We start from the raw sequence: 24,435 nt of genomic DNA on the forward strand, positions 1-24,435 counted from the left end.
GGCGGAGGCGGGGACGAGAGAAAGCGAGGCCGAGGAGGCGCTGCATCGCCGCGGACGAAAAGGAACGAGTCTGATGGCTAGAGCTGCTGTAACGTTTCGAAGAGGAATAGGAAAGGGGGAAACGGCGGCACATGGTGTCAAGATAGGTATCGTCCGATTTTCCGTATCGACGCCTCGATCGAATACTTCGTAGGCTACCGAGGACAACGGTTGACGACCGATAAGTCAGCTGTTGTACAGGATTGAGCCCGCACCGTTCGCTCGAAGTCGATCTAATCCCGTGTCAAGTCAATTTGAACCACCGCTCACTGCTATGCCTGAGACTCTCAGGTCATGCAAGCTCTGCAATCGAATTATCATAACAATGTCAAGGGCGAGAAAAAATCTGAAGGAAACCTAGCACATTCTTGCCCTTTGTGATCACAGGAGGTTGTGATCTTGCCCATCTCAAGGATTCTGCTTGTTTGTTCGTTCGCAATAATGCACGCTGGACTTGGCACCAGGTGGGTGGTGGCACATCACGCTGCCTTCTCATTCCGCGGTATCGAGTTCATCGTGGGCCGGGGGAGGGGAATCCACAGCTGATACGGGTGTCAGCAGATCAAATCCAGGCTGCATCTGTGTCGAGTTCCATCATACCTTTCCGGTCATCGCCATTTGCAGCGCCGTCACGGTCATCGTCTCGTCGGTCTCGGTCATCTTTCATGTCCCGGTCGCGGTCTCGATCACGCTCACGGTCCGCAGGGCTGCGCGAGCGGCGTCGGTCATCGTAGTCTCGGTCCCGGTCTCTTTCCCGATCTCGGTCGCGGTCGCGGCGATCGTCCTTGCGAGGAGAATAGTCGCGGCGTCGAGGAGAGGGAGAACGAGCTGAGCGGCGTGGAGGAGAGCGCTCACGACGGCCTCGACCAGCTTCGTAGCGCCAGGTAGCAGATGGGGGGGTGCGGGCCCACTACAAGTTGAGTAGTCAGATAATGTGTTTGGCAAGACGGCTTGAGTGAGAGTTGTCCTTCCATACCTCAATTTTCAAGACGTCATCACGACCAATTCGCTTGTTATGCATCTCGTGATAGGCATCGTCAGCATCGCGACGACTCTCGTATTCGACGAAGGCAAAGCTGCTCAGGTGTTAATTTGCGTCAGTGGCAGGGGTCGCTGTTCAGTACTTACAGACGGCTTGATGCAGTTCTGGGGGCAGGAATGTCACATCTAACCAGACGACCATAGTGTTCGAACTCATAGGCAAGGTCACGGGCGCGGGTGCCATGACCGAAACCCGTGACATACAGGGTAGTGCCAGATCGAGACATGGTCACGATGGAAAGGTGAAAGGGGCCAGGTGGCAAGCTACTCGATCGTGGTCGATGTTGTTTCGCGCTGGTCACCAAGCGCCTGAACTCTAGCCGCAAATGACTGTTAATACAATCTCTGGTTGGCAGAGTGAATGCAACAGATGATGGACAAGGCAGATGGGAGGATCGGATGGATGGAAACTGGAGGAAAGAAGGCAGAAGTTGTTTGACAGATGGAGCTGCGTTTGCGTTTGCCTCATTTTTAGACCAAACGGGGCTAAACTGAAAACGGAAAACTGACCTTGGCACAGCCCAGCCAGTCACTGCCACGGCTAAGTCATCATGAAAAGCCGCAGTCTGGGCCTGGAAGGGTCACGCTTGTCTACTCGCCTGCGATTTGAACAGGGGAGGACAGACTTTATCACTCTACGAGCTGGCACATGCTGTTACCACACGTCTCTTGCTTCTATTCCTTCATTTCACCTCTTCCACGTTATTAGATTCACCTGGTTGACAGAGTCTTTCCCACCTCGACTTCTCCACTCGATCAATTTCCCCTTCTAATCGCGCGATCCTCTTTGCCGACTTGTCCCGTTTCCGATCCCCCCATATCGCTCTTCTTCGACCCTATCAGCTCGAGTGGATGATACAACAGGCTTGCTTCGTGGTGAAGCATTGTTCTTGAACTCTACACGACATCTGTCTGGAGCTGGTGGGAAGAGACGCTTCACAGACACAGGATGTTCTCTTACACCACCCGAACACCGTGAAGAATTTTCCATGGACGCCACAGCCGCCTTCTACCCCAGAATTCTACTTGCTGTGACGCCTGCACGCCTGCAACTGTCTCGGTTGACACTGAATTCCCCGCTTCCCTCGTCAAACTCACATCAGAGTCATGCGTCTCGGAGAGAAGGACCCTGTTACTGTCAACGGTAACGTCGACCAGAGCTCGACCTCTCTACGGGACCTACCAACTATACCGGAGGTCAGTGCTGTCGCGCCCAAAGATCGAATGAGCCCGGCCCTAACCTATATAGAATCCTACTACTATGGCGACATCTGATTTCGTCCTCTCGCTGCGAGAATTTTTCTCGACACCCTTCACAGCCGCTTTCTGTGCCGGTGGCGTGGCAGGCGCTGTCTCCCGCACCGTTGTCTCGCCGTTAGAACGCTTAAAGATTCTGTACCAGGTACAAAGCGCCGGTCGTAACGAATATAAGATGTCCATTGCCAAAGCTCTTAAAAAGATGTATACGGATGAGGGCTGGAGGGGTTTCATGAGGGGGAACGGTACGAATTGCATACGCATAATACCCTACTCGGCTGTGCAGTTCGGCAGCTATAACATCTATAAGCGCTTCGCTGAACCTACACCTGGCGCCGATCTCGACCCCATTCGCCGACTCATCTGCGGTGGTCTCGCCGGTATCACCTCTGTCACATTCACCTACCCTCTAGATATTGTTCGAACCCGCTTGTCTATCCAGTCAGCTTCATTCGCCGCGCTTGGAAAGCACGAAGGGAAGTTGCCAGGCATGTGGCAGGTCATGGTTATGATGTACAAAACTGAGGGCGGTATTCTGGGTCTCTACCGAGGCATCATCCCCACTGTCGCCGGTGTCGCTCCCTATGTTGGCCTCAACTTCATGGTCTACGAATCAGTCAGGAAATACTTCACGGAACCAGGTGAGAAAAATCCTGTCTGGTATCGAAAACTTGCCGCAGGCGCCATCGCGGGAGCAGTCGCGCAGACTTGCACATATCCGTTTGATGTCCTTCGGAGGCGCTTCCAAATCAACGCCATGAGCGGAATGGGATATCAATACAAATCAATATGGGATGCCGTCAGAACTATCATCGCACAGGAGGGCGTTCTTGGGCTATACAAGGGTATTATGCCCAATCTGCTGAAGGTCGCTCCGAGCATGGCAAGCAGCTGGCTTAGCTTCGAGGTTACAAGGGATTTCTTGGTGGCTCTGGCTCCAGAAAAGGAAAATGGAGACCCTGTTTGAAAGTGTCAAAGTCAAACTAAGATATATGGCTCTTTCATCCCCCACAAACCGTCAGAAACCGCTATACATCTTTCCACCGATCGACTCGAAATCAAGTGAAGCCCGGGACAAAACACCGCGTGTGTGAAGGGAAGGGAATGAAATGATACCATCATCGATCGTTCTTACTCTCACAGAAGAGAAGACCTGCGCCGCTTTTGTAAGGGCTGCTGTATATTCCACATAAATGGGGGCATGGCGAAATTTACGGTGTCAAAAGGCCGAGGGAAAACGAATTAGAGAGACCTGGGGCGAGGCATCTTCTGGAGTATTAAGACAAGCTTATGACTTTGGTCTCTGATGGACTTGAAGTTTGAGCATCATTTTTCTGAGTAGATCGAATTGAATATTGAATTGGTCGCTCTTATGACGGTAGTCTTGACCCGCTGCACAATTTTCCCGGCGTTCACCTTCACCATGACGACATACTCATTACCAACTTCGTAACAAGCTGAAGGGATTGAAGAATAGCAGTCGAACTCGAATAGTAAGGCTGGCTACTACAGTACTTGAAATTATTGGCATTGTTACTGTATGCTCATGATGTCACGTGATCGATGCAAAGGTTTTGAGTGCCGAAATAGTTTAGCGTGAAGAAATCTTGGCACGCCGCACAGCGTTCGCACCCGCTAGTTTCTCACGTCGACCAAATTTACAGATTGACCTTCTGAGGACGTCGCCGACCCTTTCTCGTTCAACATCATCCACCACAGCCAGCGATCATGGGTATGTACCATTTAGCAGTGGTTGTTGCTTCATTTTATGACTGACATTTGTTTCCAGGTATCGACCTCGATCGCCATCACGTCAAGGCAAGCCACCGAAAGGCGCCCAAGAGCGACAATGTCTACCTCAAGCTCTTGGTGAAGCTTTACCGCTTCCTGGCCCGTACGTTGAAAGACTGAGTAATTTGAATAGGCGAACAAATCGTTGACAAACAATCACAGGCCGAACCGATTCCAACTTCAACAAGGTCGTGCTCAAACGCCTGTTCATGTCCCGTATCAACCGCCCTCCCATGTCCATCTCCCGCATCGCCAGCAAGGTTTCGACCGAGACGGCGCAAAAGGCATACAAGGACAAGACCATTGCCGTCATTGGCACCGTCACCGATGACAACCGCCTGCTCACCGTGCCTGAACTCCACATTGCCGCGCTGCGGTTCACTGCCACTGCCCGCGCCCGAATTGAGAAGGCCGGCGGTGAGTGCCTTACTCTCGACCAACTCGCTCTGAGACACCCTACTGGAAGCAACGTGGTGCTCCTGCGGGGACCCAAGAATGCCCGAGAGGCCGTCAAGCATTTCGGCTTTGGGCCGCACAAACACAAGAAGCCATATGTCGAGAGCAAGGGCAGGAAGTTCGAGAAGGCCAGAGGCAGGAGACGGTCCAAGGGTTTCAAGGTGTAGACGTGGCCTGCGTGTTGGCAGTCTGCTGGTGGAGGTTGTCATGGTGGGCTTCGTCGAGTAGGAGTCGGGGCCGATGAGTGGATGACGGGAAGGTCACGAAACTTTCTTCGAGCACACCAGATGGGTCGATGAAGATGGAACTCTACGAAATCGGAGCAAAGAACGAAATTCCAACAAGCGAGATGCTCGATCATCTCGATTTGTCCAGCGTCCTCCTTCAAGCAGAGACAAAAAAGTTCGTTCGAGCAGCCTGTGGCTACGAAGAGAGGAAAAGGTAGTACCTCACATGGTCGCTGTCAAATTTTCCAGACTAGGGGGACGCAAGACGAAAATTCCAATGCAATTGATTTCAAAACGAAAGAAACCGATTCAATTCGGGTCTTTTGCATTTTTGTCATTTTTTCATTCGTATTCAGTCCAACTTTTTTTCAGTGTTGTGACAACGCCAGCTCATGTAAACCGTCAGTCAATACAGTAGTGACGACTGGGATCTCCTTGTTCCCTTCTTTCCCTCTCATCATCGACGCCTCCCCTTTTGCATCGTTATCATATCTCGATTCTCTCGTGCAGATACCTCCTCTGACCTTCCCCTTCCCCGTACTCGCCGGCGCCCTGACCCGTTCCTCGGAGCTTGTACTTGTAAATCGTCAAACCCTCCAGACCGACGGGTCCTCTTGAATGGATCTTGTTCGTGCTGATGCCGACCTCGGTGCCGAATCCGTACCGCATGCCGTCCGCGAACCGGGTCGAGGCGTTCCAGTACACGCCGGCCGAGTCGACAGCGGACATAAACTTCTCGGCGGCGGCGGAGGACCGTGTGATGATGGCGTCGGTGTGGTGCGACGAGTGCGTGTTGATGTGAGCGATGGCGCGGATGAGGGATGCGTCGTTTGCCTCGTCTTGGACGTCGCCAGAGCCGTGTCCATTCGGTAAAGTATCGTTGGTGGTACTGGTGGAGGAAGACGTGCTGGCGGGCACGGTCTTGACAGCCATGATCAGGTCGAGGAACTCGGTCGTGAAGTCCGTCTCGGTCGCTTCTTGCAGCAATGCTGCGTTCGCGGGACTCAGCACTTCGGTCAGTGCTTTCTTGCTCTGTTCGTCGCAGCGTAACCTCACGCCCTTCTTCTGTAGCTCTTCCACCACGTTGGGCAGCACTGTCTTCAACACCGCCTCGTGCACCAGTAGCGTCTCTGCCGCGTTGCACGCCGCTGGGTAGTCGCACTTGGAGTCGACCACCACTTTGACGGCCAGGTCCTTTTCGGCATCCTTGTGCAGGTACACGGCGCACAGACCATCGGCATGGCCCAGGACGGGAATCTTCGTGTGGCTCTTGACGTATCTGACCAGTTCGTTACCCCCTCTGGGGATGACGAGGTCAATGTACCGATCTAGGCCGAGAAGATCGTCGATCACGTCGCGAGTCTTGACCAGCTGGATCGCCGCCACGGGGACTTGGGTACCGGCCAGAGCGTCGCCGATGACTCTGGCTATGGCCTCGAAGCTCGCGGCGCTTTCCTTGCCGCCCTTGAGGATGGCCGCGTTGCCGGACTTGATGGCCAGGGCGGAGATGTTGGCGATGACCTCGGGCCGGGCCTCGAAGATGATGAGCAAGACGCCAATCGGGCACGACACCCTCTCCAGCTCCAGGCCACGGTCCAGCCTCGTCCGCAGGTCCACGTTGCCCACGGGATCCGGGAGGTCGCGCACGTCCAGGATCCCCTTCAACATGTCCTCGTACTTGCCCTTGCGGCCCAGGTCGAGCCGCTTCAGCACAGCCTGGCTCAGCTCTCCCTGCGACGAGGCCTGTTGCGCGAGCGCCATGTCGCGCGCGTTGGCCGCCAGGATCTCGGCCTTGTGCTGGGTCAGCGCGGCGTGGATGGCCGTCAAGGCGTCATTGCGCGCCGACAACGGCAGGATGGACAGCGTGTGCGAGGCAAGCGAGGCGGATTGCGCACAAGACACGGGGCTTGAACTTGTGAGCGACATGGTTGTTTTTGGGTGGTTTCTGGTTTGCGGGCCCAAGTTTATTTCCCCTCTGTGTCTCTCTCTGTCTCTCTCTTCCCGGGACGTTCGAATCGGTTTTCTTCTTTCAACCTTCTCCCAAAGACTGACCCCGACTCAGAATCTCACTTGGGATTGGATACTCTCCTCGGTTCCCGAGACAAATCCCTAGCAGAACCTCCCCCACCTTTGGTTTATGTCAGGCTTGCAGTTCGAGCGAATGAGTATATGTGTACAGGTGACTTCGGCGTGGCGCCCACCTTTTCTAGATACTAGGTGGTATGGAAATACTCACGAGAATTTCAAAGAGTCATAAGCACTGGTGTGCATTAATTAGTACAACAGGGCGTGTGGAAGGTTTGGGTTTTTGTTCTAGAATTCCGCTTTAGGCTTCTCCTCGCCACTCTCGGTCGCCCGACGATACCATTGGGTAATTAATTATTGGCAATGACCCGTTTGCCCGTTGTCGTGTCTCCCTACCAAATATGTACCTAGCAGGTATTTGTGCTACTGGTAATAGAACTGATCGATGTAGAAATAGTCAGTATCTATCTATCTTCTGCGGTATTATGCCTCGTACATATATAGGCATATATGTAAGGTCCAAAGTCCATCTATAGACACATTGACTGCCTATTCGGTATCGCGACACGCCTACAAATCTATTATTCTAATTTCCGGATCCCGCCTTTCCCTGGATCCTGTTTTTTTGACGTTGAGAAAAACGAGAAATTCTACGTCGACCTCCTAACGTGAAGATAGAAATAGATGAGAGGCCGGATCGGTGGATATTGGTCCAAAAAGGGCGGTGAGACCATGCTCGGAATATGCCCAGTCTTCCAACCGACTTATTCACTGGAAACTCTCGACTCTCGACAATGGAGGATTCTATTCCCCTGAAACCGGATTCAATGTGTCTGCCTTTCGTCTATGGGTTTTCATGTCTCATCAGCTCATCATGCCTTCTATTGCTACAATGCTCGCGACAACAACAACAATGACAACAACGACATCGATGGCGCCAGCAGGAGGAACGGAAAAAGAACGTCGACTCCAAGGCTGGTCCTCCGCGTTGCGAAAAAGATACTGTTCAAGCATGATCGGTCTTTTCCAGCACAGGTCCACTTACTTCTTCACGAGCAAACTTGTCCCGCTCATTTCTTCGGGTTGATCGAGCCCCATGGCCGCGAGAACTGTCGGTGCGACATCTCCAAGAACACCGTCCTGTTTCTTCAGGCTCCATCCTTCAGGTGCATTGGCCATGACGAAGGGAACTTTGTTGGTCGTGTGCGAAGTCTTGGGCTTGCCTTCTTCGTTCAACATTTCTTCCGCGTTGCCATGGTCGGCGGTCACGAAGAGGATATAGCCGTTCTTCTTGCACGCCTCATACACCGTGCCGATGGCGGCATCTGTAGCGGTCACTCCCTTGATCGCGGCTTCGTAGACGCCGGTGTGGCCAACCATGTCGGGTGGTGCGAAGTTGTTCATCAGGAAATCGTACTTTTGGTCCGCGATCCTCTCACTGAGCTTGTCTGCTACCTTTTGAGCACTCATAGGAGGGTCGAGATCGTATGTTGCGACTTTCGGGCTGGGAATCAACTCTCGATCTTCGCCGTCAAACTGTTTCTCCACCCCACCGTTGAAGAAAAACGTCACATGAGCATACTTCTCAGTCTCAGCGACGTGGCACTGTTTCAGGCCTTTTTTGCCCAGCCACTCGGCCAGGACATTGCCCATGTGCTGGGGTGGAAAGGCGATAGGGAAGGGGTAGTCGGTCTTGTACTGCGTCATGGTGGTAATTTCGATCCCCTTGGGATATGGAAAGTCTGGCTTGGGGGATCGGTCGACATCGCCCAAAAGCTGGGTGATCTCTCGGACGCGGTCAGATCGATAGTTGAAGAAGAACAGGGTGTCATTGTCTTTGATCCTCCTCTCATCTCCGCCGACAATAATGGGCTTGAGGAACTCGTCGTTCTCGCCTTTTTCGTATCGGGCTTTGATTGTGGCAACAGGGTCAGAGGATTCTTCTCCTTCGCCGAGCACAATGCCCTTCATTCCAATCTCCACCCGATCCCACCGCTTGTCTCGGTCCATGATATAGTATCGGCCCACCACCGTAGCCAGCTCCCCGATCCCGAGCTCGTTCAGCTTGTCCAGCAGTTGTTGCAAGTAACCCGCGGCGCTCTTGGGATCCGTGTCGCGGCCGTCTCCGAAAAAGTGAATAAAGACTTTCGGGACCTTCATCTCTTTCGCGACTTGGAGCAGAGCGAACAGGTGGTTGATGTGACTGTGAACACCTCCATCGCTGATGAGGCCGAGGAGGTGGAGTCGGCCGTTGCCATCCACTGCGTGCTTGAAGCACTTTTGGATGTTGGCGACCTTGTTCATTTCCCCCTTCTTGATAGTCTGATCAATCCTCACGACATCTTGCCAGACGACTCTGCCTGCGCCGATATTGAGATGACCGACTTCAGAGTTTCCCATCAAGCCTTCCGGGAGACCAACTGCGAGGGAGGAAGCTTCAAGCTCGGTGTAGCCTTGTGCGGTTGTGGAGCCATCTTTGGCAAATCCGTCCATGAAAGGGGTCTCTGCTGCAGCAATAGCATCGCCCTCTGGAGGGGAGGTCTCGGACGGAATGCCCCATCCATCAATGACAACTGACAAGGGAGGTTAGCTACTTTCGTATCGTAGCTGGGGGAGCTCCGGAATCCTACTCAAAACAGCCTTGTGCTCGACCTTCGTCATGATGGTGGAAGCTCGAGAAGCTCGAGAAGTTCGTCAACGGAAGTTGTCGGTGGTGGGAACTGCAATTCAATTGCAGAAGATGGTACAAATGCTGGTCAATAAGGTTCGACACGAGGTATAAAGTGAAAAAAAAGATATGCAGATAATTTTTGTTGACTTGAGAAACAATGTGAATCGGAGGGGTTGAATTGGTCGACAATGACGCCGCTTTGCTCGGCCAAAGTCACCAGAGTTGTCGGTTTGGCGGGGCAGGAGACGAAGCTGGGCAAAAGTCAGGGGATGGAGGGGCACTCAACAGGGATCATCGCGACTCCTTTAGGCGCTTAAGCGAAGCAGTTGGGGAGCCCGAAGCGCCTGAGACTGCCGCACCCATAGCCTTCCTTCTCAGTTGTTTTGGGGGGGAGGGATCAGCCACCAATATCACTCGCTACGTCACCTTTGCCTGTGGCCACAGTTTCTTCACCTGCGCTGTTCGGTCTCCAATCCTTTCCTTTTACCACCCGTACCACCTGTACCACTTGTACGCTCATCGGCGATCGACACCATCTCCACCCTTCTTCCTGTAACTCACCCTCGCTCTCAGCATGGCATCGGCAGGTATCATACTTCTTCCGCTGGCAGACGAGCCTGTATTGCAATGCTCGGCTGCACCATCAGACGTGCTCCTAGACTTTGCTAGGCATCAAAAGTGCCATGGCGACCAAACTCCAGCTCTCTCATGGTGGAAATCCGGCCTCAGACTTGTACCCTAGAGCATGACACGTCAAGGTGTGTTCTGCCAGTTAGAGGGGATCAAAAAGAGGCAAAAACTTGCAGAGAAAACTCGAACTTATCAAATCTCCCACATTGACTTTCTCTCCTCGCCTCTTGGGTGCTCGAAGGAACGATCAGGACAGCACGCATCTTCTCAAGATCGTGCTTCTAGGGACCCCTACGCTCCCCTGTTTGTCCATTCGCGGAGGATGACGCGGAAAAATTTCCCAGATACCTGCAATTGGCTTCAGTCCTGCCAAACCATTCCGAGTCAAGAAGATGGTGGACCTCGACTGCTCCAGTCGCAGGCATCGTACCGTCTGATGTGCACATCAGAATTGCCATCCCGGAAACCTTTCCCGGTTATAATCATGAGCAGATTCCTAGGTCTTGCGTTATGGTGGTTATACCTCACCCTCAAACAGCACCAAACCGCCCTGTTTGCCTGAGAACTGCGGTGATCGTCTTTTTTAACGTCGCTGAATTTGAACTATTTCAAAACCCACATGTGTCTCGATCTCAATTTCTCCCGACTTGACTTTGTTTGCAGTGAACCAAAGCGCCCCCCATTGTCAAGTCAGCGAGATTTTGCGGGTGTGACGGTCACAAAGGCGCTCCAGGCATCACTTGATAAGAGCAGCCGCATCAAAACAGAAAACCTTCCCTCTCTACCTTCGACCTCTTCTGCATGCAGGGTTAACCTGACATCACAGGCTTTTCTGTGCCTGTAAGTTTTTGGACTTTGCGCACCTTGCGCTGTCGGAGTACGAAGAAGGGTTGCACCATGTCGGACTCCATGGGGAGTCCCGCTAGTCCATCCCTAAGTCGGCGTTGGGCAGAAAGTTCTCACACCAAGTCACGCATCTCAAAAAAGACTACCAATACCAAAATGCGCACCTCGCACGCTTGTGATCGGTGCCGTCTGATGCGGACAAAGTGTTCGGGAGGTGACCGTTGTACCAAATGCATCAAAGACGACGCGAACTGCGTCTATGGCGATCGCAAGCGGGAGCGCAACAAAAAGTATTGTTTGCGTGCCTGTCTCTCCGGCATATGTTACTAACATTACGTAGGGATCTCGCCGAGAGTCTAGATCGCATCAGTTTACTGGAAGACGAGAATAGTCGGTTGGTCGGTGCTCTCCGCTCATTAGCCGAGCGTCCAGACTTCCGTCCGGAGGAAAATACCCATGTATTGCAGCTGTTGAACAAGGTAGCTATTGATGTATTATGCGCGCTTCCAGGCTGCTCGACCACTAACACACTTGGCAGTATTCCGAGCAAGAGGGCGACGACGAAGAGCATGGGGTGGCCTCGAGCAGCCAGTCGAAGAGCCGGGCCGGCCTTTCTGTCTCGCAGCGTCCGTCATCCTCGTCAAGTCCGGGTCGGTCGCGGCGGGACCACAGGTATGGGGAGACCAAGGCCAACTCGAGCGTGGGCTCTCCTCGGAAACAAGGGGAGCTGAACTTTCTTGTGTCTCTAGATTTTGGAGGAGGGGCTTCTGGCTTTGTGGGGAAAATGTCAGAGATCTCTTGGATCCAACGTGGATTTGAAACCGTCCGAGGCCACAACCTGGCCAACGCCGGACTACCGCATGCGGCAGAAATGGATGAAAATCTGGCGACAACAACCAACTTCAGCTATTTCGTGGACGATATTAACCTGTTGGCAGTAGACGAGGATTATGTGGATCAATATCATTGGCCCGCCACCGAGTCTTTGGTAATCCTGTCAGAGGCCTTTTTCCACTGCATGCAGGGTGCCTATCATTTTGTGCTCCGTGAGGAATTTTTGCAACGGGCATACTCTTTCTCAGGTAAGGGAACGGCCCCAACGTGGAGGAAACGGCGCTGGCTCGCGATGGCAAATCTCGTGTGGGCTATTGGAGCAAAGTGGCTACAGATCACCCAGTTGGCCGACAAGGATACTAATGGGGATCATCTGGTCTACTACGCACGGGCGCGAGCGTTGGGTCTGGACCATAGGGTGATGTTCGACCACCCTGACATCGAGCGAGTCCAGGGCATTGGACTCTTATCTTTCTACCTTCTTGTCAATGGGTCCATCACGCGGTACGAAGCACGATCTGGACGATCTTGCGTCTCCTCGCTGATACTGTGAACAGCTCCTGGAATACGTTGGGCCACGCTATCCGGCACGCCACGGCGCTCGGGCTGCAATTAAAGGTAACAGACCCAAATGTGAGCGAGTTGGACAAGTCGCGGCGAGCTCGAACGTGGTATTCGCTCTACAGCCTCGAGATCCTGATTGCCGAAATGACCGGGCGGCCAAAGTCTATCTTCCTGTCCGATGTGACCATACCCATCGATCTTTCCTGGTCGGTCCCGCAAGAGACGGAGCAATTCTCTGGCCAAATCGACAATTTTTATTCGCCTGCCGATTCGAGGAAGATGTGGCTGGAGTACCTCAACGCTAGTCGCAATATTTCCCAGATGACGGGCGGAGTGGTCCCCTGGAAAAGCTTTGCGGCAGTGGGACGTGGCATCCCTACCTCATACTTACCTCATCGATTGTACCTCTGTCGACTCAGCGACAAGGTGGCGGCGCAAATGTACAGCGGGACGTCTGAAGATTCGTGGTCCCAGATCCAGCATAAGATCGGCGACTTGCAGACGGAGTTGAAGAACTGGGTCGAACAGCTTCCGCCCGAGTTGACTCTCCAGAGTCAGGATTCGGTGATAGGCACTGATCCTCGAACCAAGCTCGAACTAGGCATGTATCACCACAGTGTGGAGATGATCCTCCACCGGCCATGCCTCTGCGAGGTGATTATCGGAGATGAATCGAAGCAGTCGAAAGAGTTCAACCGCAGTTCGGCGCGAGCCTGCGTCCACGCGGCCATGGCCATGTTGTCACTCATGCCTGACTATCCCACGGCCCACGAAGCGTACCAGCTGCTGCCGTGGTGGTCTCTCCTTCATTTTGTGGCGCAGGCGACGTCTGTGTTGCTTTTGGAGCTAGCCCTGGACGGACGTCACTTCAAAGATGAGATACCACAAGTGGTGACGTACTTGCGCAAAGCCATGTCATACCTCTGGTGCATGAGTGAGGGTTCATTATCCTGTTACCGCGCCTGGAGGATATTCAGACAACTACTGACCGAGGTCATGGAGCGGCACGAGGAGTACGATTTGGCTGACATCCCTGTCGAGGCACCACCGCCTCCCAGGTGGAATGAAGAGCTCGAGGATTTGACGGTCAAGGCCTTTAAGGGACGAAGGGATTCAGTTCCATCCCCCATGGAATATGAGGAGGGCTAGAGAAGAGAGGTTGTTGGGGCTCCGGCGCCTAGCCTTTCAACTTCTGCGCGATGAGCATAGTCGCTGCCATTTCTACGGACAATAAACACGACAGGTTTGTTCTCTTTGCCACAGAAACCCACTCGTTAGTTGGCGTGCTGCAGGTAGTCTTCGGTAAGATATTTCGAAAGTGTCCTCTATCGCTCTGAGAGGGAAGATATCGCCGCGGCGATAACAAAACGCCCAAGCTCCTGGTCGATATTTGGTCCCTCGTACCTCGTATTTTCCCGCATCTTTTCCCCGCATCAAACAAAATGTCCCATCCGCCGTGCCGCCTCGGTTCCCCGGACAAGTAGAGATTACTTCGGTATAAAAAGGTAAAAAGAACGGCGCGACACATACCTTTTGTGCTTATCTCCTCCGAGCACATCTATTATATCAACGAATCAGAAATCCAGGGAGAGCGGGAAAAAGAAGAAAAATGGTGTATCTCATCCGCGACGGGGTCCGCTTGTACTATGAAGTCCACGGCAGCGGGACGCCGCTCCTCCTAACGCACGGATACTCGTCCACCTCGGCCATGTGGGCGGGCCAGGTCGCCGCGCTGTCCAAGCGGTTCAAGCTGATCCTGTGGGATATGCGCGGGCACGGCGCGTCAGACTACCCGACCGACCAGGCGGCATACAGCGAAGCGCACACGGTGGACGACATGGCGGCGGTTCTCGACGCGGTCGTCGGGCGCGGTGCCGGCGGCACAGCCATTGTCGGCGGCCTGTCCCTCGGCGGATACATGTCGCTGGCGTTTTACCGCGTGCACCCGCAGCGGGTGCGGGCGTTGCTCATCATCGACACGGGCCCGGGGTTCAAGAAGGACGCGGCGCGCGACGAATGGAACAGGACGGCGCACGCCACGGCGAAGAAGTTTGAGACCGACGGCCTCGCCGTGCTGCAGGGCCTGAGCGCCGAGCGCGCCACCGTCACCCACCGCGACGCAAGGGGCCTGGCCCTCGCGGCCCGCGGCATGCTCGCCCAGCGCGACTCAAAGGTCATCGATTCGCTGCCTGCCGTGCGCGTGCCGAGTCTGGTCGTCGTGGGCGCAGATGACACCCCCTTCCTCGTCGCCAGCGAGTACATGGCCAAGAAGATCCCGGGGGCGAGGAAAGTCGTGGTGCCCGATGCAGGACACGCCGTCAACATCGACCAACCTGAAAAGTTCTTGGAGGCGGTCCTGCCGTTCTTGGACGAGGTCGACCGCCGTGGTGGTGGGAAACAGAGGGCGTCACTTTGAAAAAAGATAAACACGCTCAAGTTTGAGAAGAGACCAAAATTTCTTTTGAGAGAAACAAAAAACAAAACCAATACGGGTTGACTGATCAGGTGGATCGCGGCATTTTGCCTACGGGATATTGGGTATTGGACATTGGATGTGCAAGGGGGCGTGCGTGCCTTGTTGAGCCCTTGATAGTGTGGTGGTGGGTGTTGGTGACTTGACATATCCACAGAGACCCTGACCTGATCCATTGGAACCATATGAATCCCGACGCGTTTTTGATACCGTGTTGTTTTGGTTCTCGCTTTCTTTTCTTCTTCTTTTCACTCCCAAACTTGGTAACTGTATCGCACTAACCACTTCACTGCCAGACCACACCCACCCACCCACCCACCCACACAGGATCACAATTCAAATTGCCCAAGGAGAAAACAAAAAGTACCAGCAAAAAAAAAAGACGACTTACCGTTTCGAACTTACCTTTTTTGCATTTTTCCTATTCTCGCCATGCCCCTCAAAACATGGATTCCTGGGTTCTTGTCCCCTGTTGCAGTGTTCCCAAGCGGAGAATAGGATGATTGAGCAGCCCTATGTTACGGGGGGACTATTTTCAAACACTGCTCCGACGGCCCCAGATCAGGCTGTCAATCTTGGAGGTAATTCGAACATTGTAAAATATATGTTAGTAGCGGGGGCAACTTTTTCACCTGGTAGTACCGAGGGCATGGGACAGGACCCAGCGATGCTGCTTGGCGGTGTTGGAAGGGCGTCCGCTGCTGGTGTTTAGTGTCGAAATGGAAGCACGGCTCTCAACTCTTCTTGACGTGGTCGTCTTCTCCTCACAGCACTGACTCTTGCATTTGCCCTGTAACTCTGGTCCATGGTAGCCAGGGCTGCCTATGTCGAGCCAGAATGGATCTAACGTCTCAGCTGGCATAGCTGTCCTCTAGAACAATATTGTTCTCTCTCGATCATGGCAATCTCGGATGCAAGTGTTTATCGTGGCAAAAGGCAGGCGCCGAGTCAGGCGTGTCAAACTCGTGCAACCAGGTAGGTGTGTTGTATCTATGGGCGCATAATGGGTTTGGATGCGGTGGTTTCTCTACCACACGGCGAGAGTCTCAAGGCGGCCTATCATCTTTCCTGGGGCTTCTCTAGATGGATATCATCTATGAAATGGCGACAGCAAATATGGGTGTTTCCACTGTTAGGTGTTTTCTTCTTGTTTAATGCTGCAGCGGGTTGTGTCTCGAGTATGGATGGATCTCCTACTTCTCATATTACGCATCGAGCTCAACAATCATCCTACCAGCAGCCACACTCTTGGTGCTGTACAACGACAGCCCAAGGCGATATCCATATGGAGAACAGGTCTGTCCGAATCATTCTGGTAGAGAGGTTAATTTGGACGCTGGGCAGTCTTGAGGAGTCACAGCAGCTGGTATGCATAATGACTACGAGATGGTTGGGATCGTGGTCTCGCTCAGCAACTACAGAGTTTTCTGGGTGAGCCGGACGAATGCTCTTGGTGCGAAGGGGGTATGAAGGCGAGGACATATGTACGATGCATATGAGCAGATGGATGGTCTCCAAGCAGCAGTCGTGAGTATTGATGCGGGATTGTGGACTGAGGATAGATTCTGGACCGTTGTATGTATGTATTCGGTGCTCATGGTACATCAAGTCGTTGGTGTTGTTGATATTTTTTCTCTGCACCATCTGAGTCTGACTATCCGAGGCAAGTTTGCCGACCCCAAATGAGCCTCTCGTCTGCCTCGTCGTTTTCCAACCACGAACTTGAGTAACTGATTTGCTGCCTGTGTTTCACAAAACGCCCAACCCGTATTTCTTTCTGACTCTTTCTTCGTCTTGTGTACCTCTCCAGGGGATCGACCCGGCAAAATCTCGACGCTCTCGGCTCATATCCCACCACGACCACGACCACCTCAGATGCGCCTGGCAACCCGTCGATTCTTCCTCTGCTTCCTCCACGAGTCTCAATGACAGCGATTGCCTTTCACCCCACGAACTCTTCGACCCTGGCAGTCTAGTTTGTCCGGACGGTCATTCTCCAGCCTCACAATGAAGACCACCTATTCGCTAGTCGGTCTCAGACGGTGGTCGTGTAAGAGCAAGGAATTACCTGCCGTCCCCTCCATCAAGGCTATTCACGTCTACGACTTCGACAATACTCTCTTCAACAGCCCCTTGCCAAACCCCCAGATATGGGCACAACCTACCGTCGGTCTGCTTCAAACATATGAGACTCTCGCCTACGGAGGGTGGTGGCACGATAATAGTATCCTGGCAGCCACAGGAGATGGTCTTGAGATCGAGGAACCCCGCGCATGGGAAGGTCACTGGAACGAGACTGTGGTCCAGCTCGTCGAACTGAGCAGCCAAACCAAGGATGTCCTCACTGTATTGCTGACCGGCAGGGGAGAGACGTATTTCGCGGACCTGGTCAGCCGAATTTGCAACTCACGGAAACTCGACTTCGACATGGTCGTCCTCAAGCCCGAGGTAGGCCCCTCAGGCCAGCAATTCGAGTCCACCATGGGGTTCAAGCAGGAGTTCCTCAAAGAACTAGTCTTCAGCTATAAGAATGCTGACGAAATAAGAATCTATGAGGATCGTCCCAAGCACGTCAAAGGCTTCAGAGACTACTTTGAGCGCTTAAACAAGTCATTCCTATCGCATCCTGTTGACCAACCACCGCCTCCTCGGAAGCCCATCACGGCGGAGGTGATTCACGTCTGTGAGCTGAAGACTACTCTGAACCCAGAGACCGAAGTCGAGGTCGTGCAGCGAGCCATCACTCGTCACAACGAAGCAATCTCCAACGGGGTTCCCACTGTGACAAAGACTGTCCGCAAGCATCTGAAGATCGACCAGCAGTTCTGCTATTTCGGATATATGATCAACCAAACAGACTCTGCACGCCTCCTGACACTATTTAATATCGCAGCGGGGATGATTGATTCTGGCGAAGTCCGTCTTTTTGCGTCGAGTATCCTCATTACGCCTTACTACCCGCGGCATGACATTCTCAAGAAGGTTGGCGGGCGTGGCAAGAAAGTCACATGGCAGGTTACGGGAATCGCCAAATACGAAGATCGGATCTGGGCTGCCCGCGTTGCACCAGTAACAGACACCCAAATCTACACCCAGGATCCCACACCTCTTGTTGTTCTGGCTGTCCGAAAGGGCTCCAGACAGATCGACGCAGCCAGAATACAGACCTGGCAATCTGTCCCTCCGGACAAAGCCTTCATGTTCGAAACCACGGTGGCCGACAAGGTCATGTTGAAAATCGAAGACGATCACTCCCGAGTCCAGCGTGGGTCTGGAGGTAACCGGAGGGGACATTTTGTCAATGACTTTGAGGCAGGGCACAAGCGAAAATATGGTGGTGACGAGCCCAACTCGCGGAACAGAGACTCATATGCACGGGTCGCTGGTGGAAGCGACAGAGATGATGGTGGCTATGTGCCAAGAGGAGGACGTTATCAACAGCGCAACCAACAAAGCAAGGCCAACTTTAACAACCGTAACAATCCAAACTCGTCTGGGAACAGGGGGAATAATCCAGCAAATACCGGTCTGAAACAACGCGGTGGTGGCCAAGCTGGAGGCGGCTCAAACAGAGGCAGAAATAACGGTCCTGCCGGTGGAGGCGGCGGCCGGGGAGCGCCGGCGTATCGAAGTCTGGACGACTATCCACCGGGAAACTTTGATGGGGCCATGGATCCGAAGACCGGGTCAGGCGAGATGGTCATGAACTACTAGGGACGGCATTTTCAGGCGGGCTATGAGTTGTTGTGGGATGTGACATTGAACCGAGACTTTGTCCGGGTGTATGATACGGACGAACGGGGTTCCGAGCATTTCATCAGTCCGGGTCTTGATCAACAGCCAGGCGTTGGACGGCGAATGAGTGTCGGTCAGTCATTACTTGTATGGCTCTTGAGAGGAAGCTATTTGCGTCGATGCAAACCGTGTACGCTTCGAGCAAAGCCTGTTGCTAGGATGACCTTGCTCGCTGTTCGGAATGTAACAAGGCATTATCGACGCAGGGCGCGCAGGGCTGTGTCAGCCCCAACTAGCTGGCGTTTGGAATGTATCACACAATGGCGTGGCCAGTGGAACAGAGTATTCTTGTATGATTATCATTTTAATCACGAAGGGGAGACGAAACATCAAATGTCTCTAATGCCACCACCACGTTGCTCTCCCATGCCTACGGAAGCTGATTGTCATGCCCCCTTGCCCAGTCAATCCGTCAATAGACAACAAGAGTACAATGCAGATATTAAATCGACACAGCCACCCTCACAGAAGGTCTTAAAAGCCATCACCCGCACGCCACGGCCTACCACACTCCCTCGCCCGGGTCCGCGGATCAAAGCCCCTCCGAACAGCCAACTCCCTGGCACGGTCGAGCTCCCTGCCCAGCCTGCCGCGGCGGTTCTTGAGATCCCTGAAGGTGTTGCTGTCGCTGTCGCTGTCGCTGCCGCCGGTCCACAGCGCGAGGAGCTGCGCGTCCAGGCCCTCCTTGGCGTCGAACGCCTCGAGCCAGCGGCGCAGGCCGCGCTCGCGGCCCTCGAAGCACACGCCGAACCCGTCACAGAGGCAGCGGTGTGGGGACGGGCAGAACTCGAAGAGGCCCGTGAAGATGTATTGCCAGGAGTATTCGAGGATGGTTGCCGAGAATTTGGAGGAGTCGTCGCTGCGTTTGAGCCAGTCCCGGTAGTGTCGGTACTCGTCCACAGAGCGTTGGCGGATGCGCTCGCCCGACACGGCGAATTGGGTGCAGCACGGCTGCGACAGGGCGCGCGGGATGGGCGTGTCGTGCCCGAACAGGTCGTGGAACAGCGACGAGGTCAGGGCCGGCCCCGCGGGTTTGCGGGCCAGGTCGTGCTTTCTCAGGGGTTGGTCGACGTGCAGCCAGTCCGGACAGCCCGGGTCGAGGTGGCAGCGCGCGTTGAAGTAGCCCTGGCGCATGACGTGGGCGTCGGAGAGGAGCTTGATGGTGACGCCCGTGTCCGCGTCCAGCACGACGTTGTTGTGCCAGCTCTTCTTGGCCGGGCGGAAGAACAGCACAATATCTGGGAGGGCGTTGTAGTGGTCGATGATGTAGGTCAGATAGGCCATGGCTTCCTCGCTGCCCCTGTTCGTCGCCGACAGGCCATGACCGCTTCCCGAGTCTGTCGAGTCGATCGTGTAGATCTTCTTGGGCAGGTCGGGCAGGTCTCGGTCGAGCCACGACGTGTCTTCCCCAGACAGCCGTGTCGTGACCAGCACACGCGTGTAGTTCTGCCCGGCCGGTTTGGCGGTCCCGGGCGAGAAGCGGGCTGGGTCGTATAGTGGCCCCTTCTGGCCTTGATAGAGGTATGCTTCTCTACTGCGGGTGTTGGTGACGATCAATGTCAAGACGAGCGCCACGAGGACCAGTGACAGAAGTGACGGGCGACGGAAGAGGCGCATCGTCAGGGATGAGGTCGAGCATGTGCGTTAGCATGAGCATAAGCGTGAGTAGTAGTGATCATCACTCTCGTCTTCTGCTCTTTCATGTTGCTATTGCTATAGGACTAGCACTCCACAAAGCCTAGCTAGCTTACAAGCTGAGCAGGTAAAAGTGTCTCTACGGAGGAGACGAAGGGACCTTTTTTGAAAGAGAGGAAGTTCCAAGCTTCTCAGGTATTTCCACAATACAAAACAAACGAGACGAGACGAGACGAGACGAGACGAGAGCAAGAGTTTGACAGGACCAAGTTCGTTTGCAGAGCCAAGATGTTTAGATCTCGGAAAGCTAGTGTCTTGAGTCTCGAGTCTTGTGGGTGACGATGGTGGCAGATATGTATGGACTCGCGCTCGGTTCTTGGTACGAATACTCGCATGTCCTCGTACTCTTGAATGAATGGGGACAGGGGACAGGGGTTGGAGTAAGAACACGCGTAAGAGATAAGAAATCAACGACGGACCAGGCTAGATAGAGAGAGGAGAAGGGGTGACATTCTCGAGTGGTAGCCAGGTCGAACAAGGGGGGGGGAGTAGGTGGGTGACGGTGAAGAATGTACTCGTAGTCCTAGTAGTAGTTCTGTACTATGAGTTGTTGGCCGGTATTAGTCTAGGACCAGGTATGGATGTGAACAAGGAATGCCTCGAGTCCCCTTGTCGGTGCATACTGAGTACGCGTAGATTGGATTCGCGATATGGTGGAGGAGTAAATATCAAGGTACAAGATAGAATGGGTGTAATTTCTCTTGCCGAGGAGGTTTGCGACTTGATGAAATTGCATTGTCAGGGCGCAAGGCTCCGCCTCAATGCCCCCATGCTCCAGTAATGCTGCAGTACCAAGTATGTGGAGGGGATCACTGATAATTCGTTGGTTTGAATCATTTGTATTTGTCTCTGTTTGCCATCATACCTGTGGCGTTGTTGTACATGGTCGTCCCTGAGATATGGTATATACAAGTATCGACATGAGGAGAGGAGTTGCGCCGCCGCTAATGCTCTATGTATATCCAAGATCTATTCCCACCCCCTCCGCCCTAATCTGATTTATATGGTATCTCTTTTGTGGTTGTACAGTCCAACATCTTGTAGTTCTTTCCCTCGTCGACCCGTTGCGTGACATCGTCAATCACATCTCCCGTCCTTCCACCCGTCCTTCCATCTCTGCTTCCAGAGACTACAATCAAACTCGGCCTTCCCCAGCTTCACATTCACCGCATTATGAGCTTGACACATCCACGTGCCCAGGTCGTCTTGTCCTTTGACCTTGGGTTCGTTCCCGGGCTTTTTCATCCAGTCTCGAAAATCGTCCGCGCACACCCAGCAAGGGTAGAGCATGGAGAAGGTCGAAATGAACTGCTTCATGACTGATTGAGTTTCGGGAGGGGCCGCCTCGGGGTATGTAGCCGCGATGCTGTGCAGCAGCGTCCACGTAGCTCTACCAAGTTCTTCGACGTCCGGTGGGCATTCGGTTCGTGGAGGAGGGACTGGAGCGGCGGCGGCTTTTGTCTTTTTGCCCGTGCCCTGCTTCATCATCGCCATCCATGCGGCAGACGAAGTACACGTTCGACATCTATTCTGTAGTTAGTATGGAGCCGAGTGTTCCACAAGAGACAGCAACCCACGGTTTCCCATCCTTGTCCAGGACAACTCCCGGCGCAGTCTTCTGTGGCTTCTTGTCCTCATCCTCTGCGTCCCTGGTGCCAGATGCTTGGCCACCTGGAAAAGGGAACGACATTTGTCTGCTGATCTGCGATGGCCGCACGCCTTCCTCACAGGGGGGTCCGCCGCAATCTTCCCTCACGCGCCTTAGCAAGCATCAAAGTTGAGGTCGGGGCATGATTGTAAATCAGAAAAATGAAGCCTTGCCTTGTGGCGCGACAAACGCCGATTATGTCCGATGCAGTCTCGCTTCACCTTCCCCTTTCATTTTCCCCAGATAGGTCTAGACCGGTACTATCACGTGCTTGATCGTGTTTACGTTGCGGGGAAGCCTCGAGCCCATCGCAGAAGGGAAATCAATGGTCGACTGGCCCTGATGTGACCAGCGCGTTTTTTCATTGATCTAACGGCTCCTGCGCGCATTCGACCTATTCATACTCTCTTTTGGATAATATAGTCATCGATACCCTTGATCAGAGCAATATGTCCGCGTCCGACTCGGAACTTTCAGAAGCCTCCGAGACACCCACACCACCAGACAACGAACTCGAGCAAAGTCTACGCCGTGAGGTGGACAAGGCGCTACAAGATGGAATCGAGTTCTCGAACAACTCCATTCGCGCAGCTTCCGAAACGCAACTCGGGCTGACAAAGGGTTTCTACAAACAGCACGAGGAGTGGGCACAGCGAAGTAAAGCTATCATTGCCGACCAACTGGTATATCTGGATGCTCCGAAGTGGTGTGTCGCGCACAGCTAATACTGCGACCAGGAGGCTCGGGCAGTGACAGAAAGCCCTCCCCCGGAGGAGGCCAAGCCCAAGGCCAAAGAGCCCGAGAAAACATCCAAGAAGCGCAAGACCTCACAGAAACAGAAAGAGTCCACACCGAACAAGAGACAAAAAGCTGCTACCGCAAAAAGTCGCGACCATGCCTCAGAGAATCTGTCTTCCCCTTCGGCGCGTTCAGACTCGGAAGCGATGCAAGAGACGCCAAAAACAAAACCAGGAAAGAGCCCTCAGAAAGCACGCTCCGTCAAGTCCAAGCCCGTCCCAACCGAGCGAGCAAGCGTGTCAGACTCTAGCCAAGATGACGAGCAAGGGAAGAAGAGCAGCAAGCGCAGACACTCTGCGGGGCAAACGCTCAAGAAGTCCGCCAGCAGACCCACCACAAAGCCAAAAGCCGACGCCAACCTCGACACCGAGCAGGCCGAAATCAAGCGTCTTCAAGGCTGGCTGATGAAATGCGGCATTCGTAAGCTGTGGGGTAAAGAGCTGAAACCCTACGAAACGTCTAAAGCCAAAATCAAGCATTTGAAACAAATGCTCGCCGACGTCGGCATGACTGGCAGGTACTCGGCAGAGAAGGCAAACCAGATCAAAGAGGCTCGAGAGTTGGCGGCCGACATCGAGGCTGTCCGAGAAGGAGAAGCACGCTGGGGTGCTTTCAACGCGGAGAACGGTGCGCGAGCTGAAAAAGGTGCAGATGGCCCGCGACCCACAGCGAGACGGTTGGTGCGAGGAGCGAAGAATTATGACTTTCTGAGCAGCGATGGTGAGGAGACCGATTGAAGTCGGAACTCAAGCCGTCCTTCAGAGGCGCTTGGTCAGGCGGTTTCTTTATTTGATTGCTTTATTGCCGCTCATGCGCTGTGCGACTAGGCTGAAGACGGCTACGGATGAAATGAACAGGACCAGGTTGTAAAACTAAGCAAGGGAGGTTAGAACTATGTTGGATATTTTCTGTACTGCAAGGAAGCTTACGGCGTTGCGGGAGTACTCATTCTCTTCTGCCTCGGTTCGAGCCTCGACGAAGAGACGGCGTAGATTTGGCAGAGCCATTTTGACGAGCGGGATACGAGCGCGCTTACTGATGAGCTTAGAACTGACGGACTGGGTTGTTGTAGGAAGATGGAATAGAAGGATAGAAGGAGAGCAGATCCATGCAAGTCAGTCGGCACGAGGCTCAGCATTCCTTGGCAGCGATCCACTTCAGCCTTGTGTCAGCCTCGTCTGGTTCTGTCACAGCCTTGCCTCGGCATCTCCGTCGCTGGCAGACAAAGCTGTTTTCCACGTCTTCGAAAAGTGGTCTGTCAGGTCGCTTCTCACCAGAATGTCATGCGGCAGTGGATTGAACAAACGCGGATGATACTCTCATCGCCACTGCCATCCACCCTTGAGCAGGATATGCTGAGAGAAAAACCACGTTTGGTCGCCTGTTCAATGATGACCTTGGCAGAGCGACTCGATCCCACCTTGCAAGTCTTTCCCAATTTGGAGGACAGACTCGCTCCCTCACGTCGGATCGTTGGCAACTCCTGATACAACCATCTTCAGGCGTCCCGTTGCCACATCACAACGTCTTGAGGGATATTGAGCTTTCAGGTTTCTGTTGCGCGGTTACAAGCAGGCTTTGCTCGATTTGGACGTGGCGCATGTAATCACAACCCCAGTATAACAGACTGCTCCTGGCTACTTTT

The 24,435-nt window shown here is 53.7% G+C and overlaps 11 protein-coding genes across 11 annotated transcripts; 6 read left to right on the forward strand and 5 right to left on the reverse strand.

Annotated features, from left to right (window-relative positions):
* Positions 1 to 531: 531 nt before the first annotated feature.
* Positions 532 to 1,307, reverse strand: AYO20_05858 (hypothetical protein; the record flags this gene model as incomplete). The annotated part of the gene is made up of 4 exons (XM_022644149.1): positions 532 to 581; positions 640 to 949; positions 1,016 to 1,115; positions 1,168 to 1,307. 4 exons carry the CDS (start codon positions 1,305 to 1,307, stop codon positions 532 to 534), a joined length of 600 nt encoding a protein of 199 aa, XP_022499909.1.
* An 880-nt stretch (positions 1,308 to 2,187) lies between these two features.
* On the forward strand, positions 2,188 to 3,304 carry AYO20_05859 (hypothetical protein; the record flags this gene model as incomplete). Its single annotated transcript, XM_022644150.1, has 2 exons — positions 2,188 to 2,277; positions 2,330 to 3,304. 2 exons carry the CDS (start codon positions 2,188 to 2,190, stop codon positions 3,302 to 3,304), a joined length of 1,065 nt encoding a protein of 354 aa, XP_022499910.1.
* Positions 3,305 to 4,065: 761 nt separating this feature from the next.
* Positions 4,066 to 4,751, forward strand: AYO20_05860 (60S ribosomal protein L18-A; the record flags this gene model as incomplete). The annotated part of the gene is made up of 3 exons (XM_022644151.1): positions 4,066 to 4,069; positions 4,127 to 4,231; positions 4,291 to 4,751. 3 exons carry the CDS (start codon positions 4,066 to 4,068, stop codon positions 4,749 to 4,751), a joined length of 570 nt encoding a protein of 189 aa, XP_022499911.1.
* Positions 4,752 to 5,297: 546 nt separating this feature from the next.
* AYO20_05861 (glutamate-5-semialdehyde dehydrogenase) lies at positions 5,298 to 6,737 on the reverse strand (the record flags this gene model as incomplete). The annotated part of the gene is made up of 1 exon (XM_022644152.1): positions 5,298 to 6,737. The coding sequence occupies one exon, from the start codon at positions 6,735 to 6,737 to the stop codon at positions 5,298 to 5,300; it is 1,440 nt and encodes a 479-aa protein (XP_022499912.1).
* A 1,140-nt stretch (positions 6,738 to 7,877) lies between these two features.
* On the reverse strand, positions 7,878 to 9,497 carry AYO20_05862 (2,3-bisphosphoglycerate-independent phosphoglycerate mutase, variant; the record flags this gene model as incomplete). The annotated part of the gene is made up of 2 exons (XM_022644153.1): positions 7,878 to 9,409; positions 9,467 to 9,497. 2 exons carry the CDS (start codon positions 9,495 to 9,497, stop codon positions 7,878 to 7,880), a joined length of 1,563 nt encoding a protein of 520 aa, XP_022499913.1.
* Positions 9,498 to 11,139: 1,642 nt separating this feature from the next.
* AYO20_05863 (hypothetical protein) lies at positions 11,140 to 13,530 on the forward strand (the record flags this gene model as incomplete). The annotated part of the gene is made up of 4 exons (XM_022644154.1): positions 11,140 to 11,273; positions 11,324 to 11,462; positions 11,522 to 12,321; positions 12,375 to 13,530. 4 exons carry the CDS (start codon positions 11,140 to 11,142, stop codon positions 13,528 to 13,530), a joined length of 2,229 nt encoding a protein of 742 aa, XP_022499914.1.
* Positions 13,531 to 13,990: 460 nt separating this feature from the next.
* On the forward strand, positions 13,991 to 14,797 carry AYO20_05864 (hypothetical protein; the record flags this gene model as incomplete). Its single annotated transcript, XM_022644155.1, has 1 exon — positions 13,991 to 14,797. The coding sequence occupies one exon, from the start codon at positions 13,991 to 13,993 to the stop codon at positions 14,795 to 14,797; it is 807 nt and encodes a 268-aa protein (XP_022499915.1).
* Positions 14,798 to 16,861: 2,064 nt separating this feature from the next.
* AYO20_05865 (hypothetical protein) lies at positions 16,862 to 18,568 on the forward strand (the record flags this gene model as incomplete). Its single annotated transcript, XM_022644156.1, has 1 exon — positions 16,862 to 18,568. The coding sequence occupies one exon, from the start codon at positions 16,862 to 16,864 to the stop codon at positions 18,566 to 18,568; it is 1,707 nt and encodes a 568-aa protein (XP_022499916.1).
* A 555-nt stretch (positions 18,569 to 19,123) lies between these two features.
* On the reverse strand, positions 19,124 to 20,266 carry AYO20_05866 (hypothetical protein; the record flags this gene model as incomplete). Its single annotated transcript, XM_022644157.1, has 1 exon — positions 19,124 to 20,266. One exon carries the CDS (start codon positions 20,264 to 20,266, stop codon positions 19,124 to 19,126), a length of 1,143 nt encoding a protein of 380 aa, XP_022499917.1.
* Positions 20,267 to 21,421: 1,155 nt separating this feature from the next.
* Positions 21,422 to 22,034, reverse strand: AYO20_05867 (hypothetical protein; the record flags this gene model as incomplete). Its single annotated transcript, XM_022644158.1, has 2 exons — positions 21,422 to 21,869; positions 21,922 to 22,034. 2 exons carry the CDS (start codon positions 22,032 to 22,034, stop codon positions 21,422 to 21,424), a joined length of 561 nt encoding a protein of 186 aa, XP_022499918.1.
* A 407-nt stretch (positions 22,035 to 22,441) lies between these two features.
* Positions 22,442 to 23,527, forward strand: AYO20_05868 (hypothetical protein; the record flags this gene model as incomplete). The annotated part of the gene is made up of 2 exons (XM_022644159.1): positions 22,442 to 22,675; positions 22,730 to 23,527. 2 exons carry the CDS (start codon positions 22,442 to 22,444, stop codon positions 23,525 to 23,527), a joined length of 1,032 nt encoding a protein of 343 aa, XP_022499919.1.
* Between the last annotated feature and the right edge of the window lie 908 nt (positions 23,528 to 24,435).

The sequence above is a fragment of the Fonsecaea nubica genome (assembly GCF_001646965.1).
Source record: "Fonsecaea nubica strain CBS 269.64 chromosome Unknown Scaff35, whole genome shotgun sequence".
Lineage (NCBI taxonomy): Eukaryota > Fungi > Ascomycota > Eurotiomycetes > Chaetothyriales > Herpotrichiellaceae > Fonsecaea > Fonsecaea nubica.